At 53.0% G+C, this 14,737-nt stretch overlaps 1 protein-coding gene across 4 annotated transcripts in view; it reads left to right on the top strand.

Moving 5' to 3' along the window:
* MFSD4A (major facilitator superfamily domain containing 4A) overlaps positions 1-14,511 on the top strand; it is a 31,161-nt gene extending 16,650 nt beyond the window's left edge. Inside the window, exons 6-10 of one of the 4 annotated variants that reach the window (XM_047841050.1) lie at positions 369-542; positions 6,093-6,240; positions 9,758-9,828; positions 11,124-11,146; positions 12,306-14,511. In XM_047841050.1, coding sequence (XP_047697006.1) covers positions 369-542; positions 6,093-6,240; positions 9,758-9,828; positions 11,124-11,146; positions 12,306-12,504 — 615 coding nt within the window. In that variant the 3' untranslated portion in view covers positions 12,505-14,511. Of the gene's footprint in view, positions 1-368; positions 543-6,092; positions 6,241-9,757; positions 9,829-11,025 lie in introns of all 4 variants that reach the window. The other 3 variants (XM_047841054.1, XM_047841053.1, XM_047841052.1) reach the window with 3 other exon arrangements.
* Positions 14,512-14,737: the final 226 nt, after the last annotated feature.

Raw genomic sequence — 14,737 nt, forward strand, 5'->3', positions numbered from 1 at the left:
TCCTTCGACAAGAAACCATCCGTGGAATCCTCATAAATGAGATGTGTGGTTGTGTTCTGCTCTGGTGGGGAGGGGGGAGCGGCCCAGACCTCTCAAGACCCCCTGTGGAGACCCGGAGACACCCCTCTCCCTGTGTCCCCAGGCCTGGGCCTCTGGGCCGGTGGAATCTGTAAGCTCTAGCTCCCCAGGGTCTGTCCTCTGCTCGGGCCGCGAGTGTTGTGTGATGTTGGCCCTAGGCCCACCTTTGAGCTTCTAGAGGCAGGACCAGTCCTCCCTCAGCCCTCAGCACACCTGCCCCGACCTGGTCTTCCTTCTCTGAGGGCTCAGCTGTGCCACAGGTGTGCTCAGCAGGGCCCGTCTCTCCACAGGGGGAGTACTCAGCCTTTGTATACAGCTATGCAGTGGAGAAGCCGCTGTCTGTGGGGCACAAGGTGGCTGGTTACCTCCCCAGCCTCTTCTGGGGCTTCATCACCCTGGGTCGGCTCATCTCCATTCCCATCTCCTCCAAAGTGAAGCCAGCCACCATGGTGTTCGTCAATGTGGTAAGTGGCCTCCTTTCACTTCTTGGAGACGCAGGAGGACCATCCACTCCTGGCCCTACCACTGCCCCAGGACATTTGCTCGGGACTGGACAGGGAGGGAATGCAGGAGTAGAGGGAGGAAAGCAGCAGGGAGAGAGATGCCATGAGGAAGGGGGGGAATCAAGAAGGTGGAGCCTATCTGTGTGACCTTGGAAAAATCCCTTTCCCTCTCTGGGCCTCTGATTTTGTACCCATCAGAGAAAGGGGCCGTAGGAGGTGGTTACTGCCATGCGTGGAGCAGATCTCAGCTGACAGTCTGCCAAGAGTACAAGTGAAGCGGGTGCTGGCCTTGGTCCTCCTGTGTGACCTTGACGCCCAGCTGGTCAGAACCCCATGGCCAGCGGAGGCCAGGCATCCCCTGGCCTTCAGAAATCACCGTGTCTGGGCTGGAGCCTAGGAATCTGCATTTTGAAACTCTGCCAAATGATTCTCAAGTACCAGGCTGGAATGTAGGATGTTATTCAGGGAACTGGTCTGCCCAGAAGGCAGGGGTTCCAGGCCCAAGCGATGGGGTCAGACTTTCGACCTGACGTGGGTCCATGTCACTATCTATGACAAAGCGTCCAGATTACAGATTAGGGTCGTCTAGCCCAGCCTCCCTCCAGGGCTCAAATCACCTCTGTAACATCCCCTCCAGGGAGTCCACAGTCTGTTTAACAACCTCCAGTGACTGGGAACTCACTCCCTTTCCAGGCAGCCCGATCCACTGCCAGAAAGTACTTCCCTGAGTCAAGTTTCTAGCGGCAAGGGGGTTCGGAAATAATGTTGGGGCTACAGACACCAAAGATCGTGAGCGCCAAGAAAAGCCTTTATATCTGACCTTGTGCTGGTTGATGACTTTTAAGAAAGAAATTACTTTTTTTTTTCAGTTTTTCTTTTTCTTTTTCTTTCTTTCTTTCTTTCTTTTTAATTTTTTTTAACGTTTTATTTATTTTTGAGACAGGGAGAAACAGAGCATGAACGGGGGAGGGTCAGAGAGAGAGGGAGACACAGAATCTGAAACAGGCTCCAGGTTCTGAGCAGTCAGCACAGAGCCCGATGCGGGGCTCGAACTCACGGACAGTGAGATCGTGACCTGAGCCCAAGTCGGACGCTTAACCGACTGAGCCACCCAGGCGCCCCTCTTTATTTATTTTGAGAGAGAGAGAGAGAGTGAGCTCGTGACCTGACCCAAAGTCGGATGCTCAACCAACAGAGCCACCCATGCCCCTGAAAGAAATTTCTGTTCGACATAGAGGGGGGGGTGGTGTGAGTGGAAGCCGAACTCAAGAGGTTGAGGGCCGGACAGGAAGCAGAGGTGTGACCGTTGCAAATGGTCCTGAGCTGGAGGGAGTTTTGTCTGACAGGAGCCTGTTTGGAGGCCGAGGAGAAAAGGAGGGAGGCTGGAGGGAGGGGTCCCATTGTCAGAGAGCAGGGCCCCCCCCGCAAAGGGAAGAGGGGATGAAGAGCAGTGGAGAAGGGAGTGTCATCTCAGTGAAGAAGAGGGCCAACATGATACTGCCGGGAAGGAGCAAGTCTGCACGAGTCCTGGGGTGCAGAAGGCTCCGGGTACGTGCACTACTGGGGGCCTCTGCAGGACCCGAGGGCAGCTGCTTAGACAGAGGAGGGTGGGGCGGGACTCTGAGTTTGGAGGAAGAAAAGCATCTGAAGCACCCACATGACAGGCGCGGATGAGAAAAACTCACCCGGACCGTTGGGTTTTGTTTTTTACTTTTTAAATTTTTTTTATGTTTATTTTTGAGAGCGCGCAGGAGAGACACAGAGCATGGACAGGGAAGGGACAGAGAGAGAGAGAGAGAGAGAGACAGAATCCAAGCAGGCTCCAGGCTCCCAGTTGTCAGCACAGAGCCCGACGGAGGGCTCAAACCCCCCAACCGTGAGATCATGACCTGAGCCACCCAGGCGCCCCTGGACTGCTGGGTTCTAAAAGGAAACTCAGATTCCTGGGCCCAACCCAGACCTCACAAACTGGAAGGTCCAGGGGAGGTACCTAGCGATCTGTATATTTAACCAACACCCCAACTGCTTGGGGTTCATGTCACCAAGCAGATTTGGGAAAACAGTGTCCTAGAACAAGTGACTCCCAAATACATTAGTGGTGGTTTGGGAAGATACGGATTCCCGGGCCCCTCCCCCGGAGACTGTGACTCGGGGTGTGGAGAGGGGCCTTGGCGCCTGGATTGTTTTCAGACCTTTTCAGGTGCTTTTGGCGGGCACCCTGGCAGGATTACAGGTAAACAGCCGCGAGCAAGTTCCCCTCATGCTGCCGATTCACTCCTCTCGGTTTTAAACTAACAGTCACCCTGCTCTCTGTTCTCCTGGGTCTCGACAACCACTTCCTGGTGAAGGAACAGGCACTTTGTGCAGGGCCTGTGGGCAAGTGCAGGGGTACCAAGTTGTACAAGGCGGGGCTCTGCCTCGGGGAGCTTATGGTTGGCTAGGGGGCTGGGGAAGAAGAGGGGCAGGGCAGGGGAGGGGAGGGGAGGGGTCTCGGAGCGTGCCCTGCAGGCCCGGTCAGCAGGCACGTGGTTAGCAGGTGAGAAGCAGGTGGGGGGTGGGTGGGGGGAGCCGAGAGGAGTGGGAGGAGTGGGAGGAGGGGCTAGTTCGCCCTGGGCATGCGCGCTCCGTCTTAGGTCACCCCGGCTAAAATAAGAGGTGTTTTTAAAGCTCGCCCAAGTCTGGAGATTTTCAGGGTGGCTCATCAAGGCCCGCCTGCAAACGTGTGGTGTGTAAAGGGGGTGCCAAGGCAGCAGGAGGGGAGCAAAAGCAGAATCTTCGCCGGCTCTGCCCCCGACGTCTAAGTTGAGAGCTGACTACTGAGAAGGTGCCAGCGGTGTGAACGGCAGAGGAGTCGGGGTTCCTGGCTGATGGCACTGCTGGTTGCAAGGCCCAAGAGGGGAGCTCACTGGGTGAGAGCGTGGTGGGGCAGGGTCTGTGGTGGGGAGCAGAGAGGGAGCAGGTTGGGGAAGCAGACATGGGCTAGAGCCTGGAAGGTCTTGTAAGCCAGGTTTGGGGTTTTATTCCAAGTGGGAGAAAAGCAGGCCTTTAGAAGGTGTTAGGCAGGGAATGGACATGATCTGCTCTGTATTTTATTTTAAATTTTTTTTATGTTTATATTGGAGAGAGAGAGAGAGAGAGAGAGAGAGAGAGTGTGAGCAGGGGAGGGGCAGAGAGAAACAAAGACAGAATCTAAAGCAGGCTCCAGGCTCCCAGCTGTCAGCACAGAGCCCGACGTGGGTCTCGAACTCACAAGCAGTGAGATCATGACCTGAGCTGAAGTCGGTTGCTTAACCGACTGAGCCACCCAGGCGCCCCTGATCTGCTTTGTATTTTAGTATATGTGCTGCCGAAGCGAGCACAGATCTGCTTTGAAGCACGCTGCCCTGTGCTGTATGACCGTGGATAGATCTAGAAGGGAGACAATGAAGAGCCACTCCCATAGTCCAGGCACAAGAGAGTGGTCCGGGATGGGTGTGGAGAGGTACAAAGGTGCACAGCGTTTTGGGGGCGGAGTTGACAGGACTTGCCCTTGGCCTGAAGGTAGAAAGAAGGAGGAAACAAGATCAAGGACATACATACCTTCACGACAGGGCCTGACCACGGGGCGGATGGGGATGCCCTTCACCGATGCGGGGAAGTGTGTTTGCTGGAGGCAAGGCCGGGCTCTGTCTTGGCCAGGTTGTCAGTCGTCCAGTGGAGTTCTGGACACAGGTCATGGCCAGAGGGATGGATTTAAGCGGCTGGGCGTAGAGATATTTGAAACCATGGCGCCGGACCAACAGGGAACACAGACAAAGAGCCAGAAGGGTCTGGGGCCGTGCCAACATTTAAAGATTGAGCAGAGGAGGAAGAAAGAGCAGTGAAGCTGTGGGGCCATTTTCTGTGCCAAAGAAATACATTATACTTGGAACCTTGGATATGTCCGCCTCTGTCGCGTTTGTACTGCGTGAAAGAAGTCTTTCCCGCTGCTTCTCCATTGTGAAGAGGGTGTCTGCCCCTCAGCCGCCATTTGTGGTACACCCCCCTCCGGGGCAGCAAGTCTTTCGCTAGGTCTCAGGTCTCGGACCAAGAGATCTTGCAGCAGAGACGGAAGGGCTGGTAGAGAAGCGTAAAGGGAGGGGGCTCACGGGTTGCGACCACTGGCTTGGTTCTTCCAGCTGGAGCAAGTCCCCGGCATCTGCCTGTGAGTGTGACCGTCCCTTCCCTCGGCACGCTCAGGTCATCTGTAAAGCGGCCGGGGTGGGGGTGGGGGTGGATGTGGTTTCTTACACACCTTCTAGCCCTCTGCTATGCAATTTTATCTTCCTTTTTTCTGGAAACAGAGGTACTCACCCAGGAGACGCTCACCTGAAAACCACGGTTTTCTGTGCAAGATCCTTGTGTCTGGAGACATCAGGGAGGGCGCACACACAAACACTAAGACTGATATTTGTCGCAAGAGTCACACTTGAGGAGACCCTGCGATGCCATCATTTTCCCACGACTCTTCCATGTATTTTGTAACCCATTTCGTGGACTAGGAGGCTAGAGAGAACAAGGACGTCAAAGCCCCAGACTCGGTCTTTTGCCTCCAGACCCGGGCTGCCTAAGTTTCCTCCCAGAGGCATTTTGCCTAGAAATTTTTCAATATTGACATAAAAACCTTTTTTTTTTAATTTTTTTTCAACGTTTTTTATTTATTTTTGGGACAGAGAGAGACAGAGCACGAACGGGGGAGGGGCAGAGAGAGAGGGAGACACAGAATGGGAAACAGGCTCCAGGCTCTGAGCCATCAGCCCAGAGCCCGACGCGGGGCTCGAACTCCCGGACCGCGAGATCGTGACCTGGCTGAAGTCGGACGCCCAACCGACTGCGCCACCCAGGCGCCCCTTGACATAAAAACCTTTTTAAGGAATTCAGAAAAAGCGACACTTAACAAAAATATGCCCATGTGACAGAGACCCTTACTGAACCCGGAAGATCTCTGGTCCCCGAATCCATCACAAGAGTCTCTAACCACAGGCTGGAATTTGCTCATGGGAGTCTGAGGTGAAACCGAGGAACCGGGCCACAGTCACGGACCCTCCGTCTGGGAGGTTTCCCTGGATTCCCAGAGCGTGGGGACCCAGCCACCCACACCCTCCCCAGCCAGCCCCTCCTGCTGCCTGCAAACTCATGGCTTTTAGGGCCAGAAAAGCAGCTCCTCTTCATGAGGAGTGGAGGGCAGAGAGCTGGTGGCGTGGCTGGAATTCCCCGTGCTCTGAGATAAGACCTGAGGGACAGGCCGTACTGCCTCACCAAGCGCTTTTCAAGTGTGTATGGCCCGCCCTCTGCCTAGCGGTCTTGGCGGCTCATCCCCTAGGGCATCCTTGGCCGAGACCCGGCTGGGGAAGGTGCAGTTCCCACACAGTCCACAGGGAGGCGCCCTGGTCACACAGCGCTGCTCTGGGGTCCGAGAGGAGCTCTCCAAGTGAGGAGCGGGACGCCCAGCTTTTCCCAGTTCCTAATAGCCTCCTTCTCTGCTGTTAAAAGGTGGGCGTGGTGGTGACGTTCCTCGTGCTTCTCGTTTTCTCCTACAACGTCGTCTTCCTGTTCGTGGGGACAGCCAGCCTGGGCCTGTTCCTCAGTAGCACCTTCCCCAGCATGCTGGCCTACACTGAGGACATTCTGCAGTACAAAGGTGGGTGTGCTGGGGCGCAAAGAGCGCCCCCCTTGGCTGGGTGCGGCTTCCTCCCCCCGACGCCCCATCTTTTCTGTGGTATTCCAGCCAGATCCCCGCCCTCCTGACTCGGGTGGGAACTTGTTCGCAAAGTTCTGACCCCCTTGGAGTTCCCCGTTCAACAGTATGCCCGTGTCCTGTGATTTCAGGCCACTGAGAAGCCGTAAGCTTCTCTTTCCCGTTTTCTTTTCTCCCACGGCAGTGCCTCCTGAGGCACAGCTGGCATTTTGTGGAACACGGGTGTGCTGGAAATCCCAAGTTCAGAGACCAGCAAAGTTGCGCGGGAAAAGTTAGGGCATAGGAAGGGGGTTTATAACTTATCACTAATAGTACCTCCTTGCTCTGCTGTTCTTGCGGCTGTTTTTGGAAGCACGGAGAATTAGAACAGCGGCTCCACACTTGATCGGGGGTTGTCCTGATGGGGTTCTTGGATGCCGGAAACCTCAAATTCTCTGCAGTAATCTCCCTCCCCTGCTATAGCCTCCCCACCGCGTGTAGCAATGAGCAATGATCCTTTTTTTTTCTTTAAATGGGTTAATTAAAAATAATTATGTTTTGAACATTTAACATTACCCTTAGAAGTAGCTAGAGTGCCCTGAGGTGTCGGAAAACCAACACTGAGGAGGAGTGATTTCTTTAGGGAGGAGTGAGGAAATGGTGTATGGGGGGGGGGGGGGGGGGGGCGGTCTGAAGCAGTTAAAGCCAAAACCAGCGCAGTTATCCCCAGTAACAAGAGATGGCAGGCCTGGATCCGCGAGATCTAAGGATGATCTCCAAACCCCAGTGAGTAGACGAAAGCAGTGAATTAACGTTGGTATCACACATCACGCGGTGGATCCCAGAGTTTTAAGTGGTCAACAAATGTTAGACGACACGGGCACCTGGCCGGCTCAGTCCGCGGAGCATGTGACTCTTGACATCGGGGTCGTGAGTTCGAGCCCCACATTGGGTGTGGAGCCTACTTAAAAATAAGTTCATTAAGTAAGCCAAATGTTGGAGAATAATAATAATAAGTGGTCACTCAGATCTGCTCTCTTCTCATTTCCCACCATCCCTACCGCAGTTCAGGCCTTTCCCATGACGTGCCTGCTTGGAATATTTCATGGTGCCCCGTTTTTTCCAGTCTCTGATCACCTCCATCGCTGCCTCCGCAGGTCTTGGCCTGTGCCCTTCAGATTTGCCTCCCTCGGTGGCGGTTCTCAGTGCTGGTCCCACATTAAAATCACCCAGAGCGCGTATAACACAACCAGAGGCCTGGGCTTTGTTTCCATGACACCTGGCGTAATTGGCCCGGAGCCACTGGGAGGCTCTGAAGTGCAGCCGAGGTGGGACCACTTAGCGGCGGGTCTCCAAGCTGCTGCACAGGGGTCCCCGTGAAACACACAGTCACGGCCTCTGTATATTCCGGTGGTGCTCTCCTTTCACCTGCCTCCCCTGCCCACCTCTTGTACTCAGGGCCTGCGTCCTGGCCATGCTGAATTACTTGCTAGTCCCTGATGGCACAAAAGCTGTGCTCTGCCTGGAGTGCCCACTCTACTCCATCTGGCCCCTTTACCTGCCTCCTCAAGTACCTCCTTCTCTACCCCTTCCGGAAGTTTCTCTGATTCCCCCTGGAAAGATGTGTCCCTCTCCTTTGTACCTGCCTCTCTCGTTTGACCCTCATGGCTTTTGTACCTATGTTCTCTGTGCCCTCTCCTCAGCAATGTGCTCCCTGTGGGCACCAGCAGGGAAGGAGGGCAAGAGCATAGGCTTTGAGGTCATTGGCAGACCTGGATGTGAGTCTTGCCTGCACACTTTCTGGCCTTGAGACCATTTTCTCAATTTTCTTCCCCTTTCTGAGCCCCAGCTTTCTCATCTGCAAAACGAGGGCACAAATACCTATCTTTAGGATTGTTTGTGCGTTTGACAAAATGTAAAACACTTGACTTAGCAGCTTAACTGACTCACAGGTGCTCAAAACATACGTTAACTCTAATTATTCATCTGACTACTCGGTGTTTAGCTCGGTACCTGATGCCCAGAAAGTACTGGAGGGTTTTTGAATGAATGAGTGGAATAGACAGTGGGTGCTACTGGGATTCAGAGAAGGGAGTGACCAGTGTTGAATCCACACATAGCTTTCTGGAGGAGATGGGACGTGAGCTGGCCCAGGATTTGGAAAGGCAGAAGGAAAAAGGGAAGACATTCCAAGGAAGAGTGGGGCAGGGGCAGTGAACAAAGTGACAGCAAAGGCATAGAGACTAATGTACACGTGAGCCAGACCAAAAGAGGAACTTGAAGCCTAAAGCAGGGAATGATAATCTCTGTTTTAGTAATCAATCAATCAACATTAAGTATGTATCATATGTTGGTCACTGGGCTAATAAGCAGTAGTGGACGCCACTGAATACAATTCAGGGCACAGTCCTCTCTCGTGGGCTCGCAGCGCAGAGGGGAAGGCTACCCTGCAAACAGTGGGGTACCTGGGGGAAGGGTGGAGGGCCGCGGGACACGAAGAGCAGCTACCGCAGGGTTAGGGACGGGGGAGATTTCCTGGAGGAAGTCTAAAGGAGAAACTTCAAAGATGAACAGGGGCTCGGCCCACGAAGAGGAGGAGGAAGAGGACCGCTCAGGAGGGAGGGAGGCAACGCAAGCGTCAGAACCCGGCGGTGAGCACGAGTGTGCAGGGCAGGAAGCGAGACTGTCCTCCTGGCGGGAGGGTGGATGGTGAGCGGGTATGATGGGAGTCTGAGCTCTCAGCAGAGACCAGGCCCTGCAAACCACATGAAAGCATTTGGACTTTATCCTGAAGGCAGCGTTGAAGGGGTTAAGCAGAGAACTGGCAGGGGTTCGGGAGTTCACTGTGTCCAGCACTGTGCTAAGTACTTACCACTTAGTAAGTGGTGTATCAGATTCACCACACGGCAACCCTGCGGAGAAGGTGTTGCCATGCCCATTTACAGAAAGGAAACCAAGGCCTACAGAAGGGGGAGAACTTGCCTGAGGTCACACGGCTGGTAGGTAACACAGTTGGGCTTGGGACCCGAGTCTGACTCTGAAGCTTGGGCTCAGGGGGTCTGTGCCCTGTTGCCAGAGTGAGCGGAGGTGTGGCTGCTCAGTACAATGCCAGGGCAGCGAGGACACTGGTCTGCCTGGAAGAGAGGGCTGGCCTGAGGAGATCAGGGAATCTTTGCGGAAACGTAGGGGGAAGTCAGATTTGGAAGGACCCCGAATGCCAGGCTAAGCAATTTGGAAGTTACCCTGAAGACAACCCTGAGTGATTGAAGGTTCTAGAACAGTGAAACTATACTGACAGCAGGACCTAAGCATTCCCAAAGCAAAGTTAAGGACTGAGGTCTGAGAAATCTTAGGAATTCGAACTCGTCCTCTAGGCAGTCACACCATTTTCCAGGGTCTCCCCAGAAATAGCCGGGATTGTACCAGCTGACTTGTCTCCTTAACTTGCTTTTACTAACCCAAATCCTTCTCTTTTGGTTAGGCTGTGCGACCACGGTGCTGGTGACAGGGGCAGGAATTGGCGAGATGGTTCTCCAGATGCTGGTTGGTTCGGTATGTGGGAGACCCTAGGGGCAGGGGACAGCGTTTGGGGAGCCCCCCCCCAAGCAGGTGGGAAGACGTAGCCAGCCACCTTCTGAACCCAAGCTGTCCCTCCCCTGGGGGTCCCACACAGCAGGCAGGGCCCCCCCTCCGTTACCTGTTTCTGCTTCCGCATGTGAGACCTGGAGATGTGAAGGGAGGTGCGGTACGGTCCAAAGCAAACACGAGTCATGTCTGGGAGCGGGGCCAGCGGGGCCCTGTGGGAATGTCGTTCAGCTCCCAGAGCCTGGGATGGGATTGAGTGGCGGGTGGGAGCTCTTTTCCCACCCCTTCTCAACCTACCGTCCCCACCCCAGCTCCCCTAGCCTCTGGCCACCCTACACAGGGCCCAGCTTTCCTGCCCAAGTCCTGCCCTCATCGAGGGCCAGCCCTCCCGCGTCTCTTCAGACGTACCCGTCCTCCCGGGTGCACCAGGAAAAAAATACATCTGCCTTTGTTTGAAGCTTCTAGCGCTGTTGCTACGCCCCCTTTTACAAAGGAGGATATTGAAACTCAGATAAATGAGCAACTTGCCCTCGGTCAGTCATACTTCTAAAAACTGACAGGATGTTCAAACCTAGGTCTTTGGGTCTCCCAGATGCCCCTAATCCCAACCCTCCTTTCCTGATCTTGTGCCCTGCCGGGAGGAGAGCTACACCTCCTGATAACACTCCGCATGGAAATGACGTGAGGTCTGGGGTTTGCTTCAGTGTGATCTAGTGCAGGGGACAGTGGAGGGGCACGGAGGTGCTAATTGCTAGTCGGGTGACGGGCCCAGGGGAACTCCATAAGCTCCTTTGGCCTGTGTTTTAAATTTTCCATGATAGAGAGACACAGGTCTATACACATCCTCTGCAGAGTTCTGGTTCGGCCCTGTGGGTATAGACACGGTCTGACCGGAGTTTTAAGGAAGATGGAGAGATTTTCAGAAGCTTCCAGATACAGAGTGAAAAGGGACCGCAGGGGTCACGAGCAGGATTTCTGCCTCCTCCAGACACATAACCTTGAAACGAGGCCAAGACGTCCCTCCTACTCACCACCCTGCCCGTCGGTGTGATGGGCCTCAACCTGACTGCGGAGCCCGCCGGGGGTCGGGGAAAGCTGCTTCCTCCAGTGCGCCTTCCTGTGAGGCTCTGACGGCCTGCGTCTCTGTGTTTTCCCCTCTGGCAGATTTTCCAGGCCCAGGGCAGCTATAGCTTCCTGGTCTGTGGCGTGATCTTTGGTTGCTTGGCTTTTACCTTCTATGTCTTGCTCCTGTTTTTCCACAGGATGCACTCTGGACTCTCGTCAGGTAAGGAAAGAATCTGTTGCTACACAAGAGGAGGAAAACAAAGTGAGGCGAGGCTGTGGGAGATGCTGTAGATCGTAGCACGCCACAAATACTGTTCTGTTCCAAGTAAAATGCGAGGAAGTGTTTATTTTTCTACAGCTTCCTTTTCCCCTCTTCCTGCTTTGCCATGCGATTGTCCGCACTGGACTCTTAGGGCAGGAGGGAATGGGATAGGCTGACTCATGGTTTCTCCATCAGGAGAGGGGCACGGATCGTGAACTTGGCTTCCTGCATCCCACCATGCCGTGGGACCACGGGCCAGGATTCCCTTTCCAGCCCGTGTGGGGCCCTGAAAGGCGGCCTCTGCCTCCTTGGCTGGACCACGGCCCAGAGGCCTAATTGGCCATCTCTTTGCAGTTTGGGATTTTGACTCTAGTCCCAATTTCTTTTTCAAAAAGAGGTCCTCCAGGCCAAGTGGCAAAGAAAAGCTCCTTTGGGGCAGAGACACCTCCTAAGAATAGTCTCATTCCTGGAGACCCAAGGCAGGGGGTGTCCCGAGGCTATTTTCATGTCCCTGAGCCTCCCAGCCTTTCTGCCCAGAGATCTCAGAGTCCCAGGCACTGTATCAGCTGTGCACGTAGCCAGTTCTTAAGAGAAGGGGCCCGAGCGGAGCCCTCATCCTCTCCATAAAAGCAACATGATCACCAAACAATTGAAGGAATGGGTGTCTGCAATCCAATCTCTCAGACGACCACTCAGTTTAAAGCCCAGGAGAGCAATCCCGCCACCGCCCCCCGCCCCACATCCCGGTCAGCACTAACTGTAGCCCCGCTTCCAAGGTGGCCGGTACCAGTTGGTGTCTAGCCTAGCACTCAGCATGGAGCCTTCATTTAGGCCACACATTCGAGAACTATGTGGTGAATATCCAATGAGTAACACCCAATGAGTTCCCTATTGGTGGGAGACCAAAAGAAACCTATATTCCCTGAGCCCCAGACGCGAGTCTCAACGAACTCCCTCCACCGACAGTTTGCCAGAACCAGTAAGTCTGACTTTCTGCTTGTTCTCCCTATGGAGCCATAGGATGGGAAAAGCAAAAGCCCGGGGAAGCTCTCGGAATGAATAATTGCCGCGGCTCATCAGAGCTGCTGACGCATGCTACCTGTTTTTTCTGTTGTAGTTCCTACCCAGGACAAAGCACTGGGAATGGAAAGCCCAGAGTGCTACCAGAGGTAAAACTGGGGGAAGGGGGCAGGCGAAGACGGCCGGCCTCTCGAGCACCAGCACAGACCAAAGTGTTCAAGAAATTGGGGGTCGCCCTGGAGGCGATCTCTCCACGCCTTGGCTCGGATCTTTTCCACAAATACTTGGTTAGGTAGAAGAAATTGAACGGACTGGGAAAATCATTAGCAGTTTACTGGATGGATATTCAAGTTACCTTCCTCTCCCCCGGTTCGGACCTTTGGTAAGAGGTGTCCAGGATACCCCGATGGGAAGGAAGAAGACAGCCATATGCTTCACTCCATTGGCCACCGACCACCTCCTGCATGGACCATCCCCTGGGTTTGAATATCACTTTTCGTTGAAGTTTGAAAGAACAGGTTGAAATTGTAAAGTTCGATGATCACTGCTTGCTGTAGATATATTTGAAATCAGTCAAAACAAACCCCCAGTTAGTTCCCGGCATGCTCAAATGATTTATGTGCTTTTTACTTTTTGGTAAGCCACGGTCCCTCAAATTCCCGTTGCTGATATCCGTAGTTCGTTTAAAATCTAAAACATCGAAAGGAAAAGTCGAATCTTGCTATCTTTGGGACACTAATTCAGTGGTATGCTGGGCTGGCTCGTACTAGCTGATAAAAGCCGGTCGTTAACATTTCCTTTTGAGAGCTAGTTGTTAAAACTCGGCCAGTATTAAACATGAGATTTTATAGAAAGTTAACAATTCCGTTAAAGACAAGGGAAAGAACCACTCAAAACTCATCACTTCCTTGAAGGTATCTAAGCGTATTGTACCTGTACAGGGGAAATAGGATACGGAGGTGTGGCTCTGTCCATCTCTTCCCAGATGCGCTTTCAGTGGTAACGTGTCTGGTGGCTCGAGATCAGCCACGTGGGAGGATTCACCCCATAGAAACTGGCAGAGGCTACACATCCTCCCCTTTCTCTTCCCCCCGGAGAGCCAGTTGTTAAACATCTACCCGCAAGTACCCCACTGCTAACGATCAGTGCAAACGGGCTCAGAAGCCGTCTGGGAGAATGGGATGAAGGTTCCGGTTTTCTTTTACTTGACCGCGCTTATGCGAAGTGTAGGCACAGCACTGAGGAATTCTCAAAAATACCTGATTTAAACTTTACATCTTTTGTCAAGGAAAACAGCTCTTTGTACCACGTCAGGTGGGTTTCCTTAACAAAAAGCTGGGACTGCCGAGCGATGCGGGGGGAGCAGCACACCGAAAGCAGTGTGGAGGAGGGTACTCTCCCGACCGAGCAGATCCCCTAGTAACCGAGAGGGCACAGAGCCTGCCACTTGGAAAGGGTGAGACCACGGAGGCGTCTGTAAGTAGTAAAATGGCCGTGACGGTGACCGTCCGTGCGCTTACCTGAAGCTTCTCTGCGTTATGTACGAACGTGCATGCGTGGCTATAAAAAGGGGATCGAGGTTCTCTGTAGCCTGAGCCGCAGACCCCACACTGAGCAGCGTACCCCAGATCGGTGGCCTTGTCAAGTCAGCCGGCTGCGTCTGCCAGCATATCCTGTGTGGTGACGGGGCCCTGGCCGGAGAGCGGGCGCTGGCCTCGCTCTCTAGCTGTGCGGCCCTGGGCGGGTCCCTCACTGATGGTCTTCCAGCCTTGCTTGTTCTTGTTAAATCGAAGTGACATTTCTAAAAGAACTTACCCTACCTCAAAGGAATCCTGAAAGAATGAAGTGGCTTTGTTTAAAGCAATTATTGTATGCCTGACCTAGAAACTGCTTCATAAATGCTAGCAATTTTTAAAACCTCTTCATAAGCAGATTCGAAATTGTTCGTATGTTTGGTACACAATTATTGTTAAGTCAAACAGATCTCAATTTTTTTGAAGGCTGATGGTCTAAGGGTGTAGTTTTAACTATGCCTGTAAATACTTAAAAATAGCTGATGGCTGCCGGACTTCAATGTGCAATCTAACTGGAGTGACTGACCTGGACAAAAAGAAAGTAGCTGTATTTTTCTCGTGGTTTTTCAAAACAAACAAACAAACAAAACCCGCATCCTTTTTATACAGATTTACAAAGAAGGATCAATGGCTTTATCTAAGATGATCATGATTAATTTGAGAATATAGAAAACAAGATTGAAGCAAATCTAAGTGTACCTTTCCTGAAATAAAATATTTTAAATTTAACAAGTGTGTTATCCGTTATGGACGATCGAGCCTTTTATATGCAGCTCAGAAACAAATGACCAAATATTTTCCAAAGAGAGGTCTCTCTCAAAGTGTAGGTTCACATGGCTGATATTTTAGAAGAAACAAAACTGTTCGACTGAGAATCACTATTTCCCTCGTTCGTATAATCAGAATAAGGGAAGGCAGAGGTTTTGAAACCCCACTTCAAAATCAGTTCCAGAGC

The sequence above is a fragment of the Prionailurus viverrinus genome, chromosome F1, assembly GCF_022837055.1.
Source record: "Prionailurus viverrinus isolate Anna chromosome F1, UM_Priviv_1.0, whole genome shotgun sequence".
Classification (NCBI taxonomy): Eukaryota; Metazoa; Chordata; class Mammalia; order Carnivora; family Felidae; genus Prionailurus; species Prionailurus viverrinus.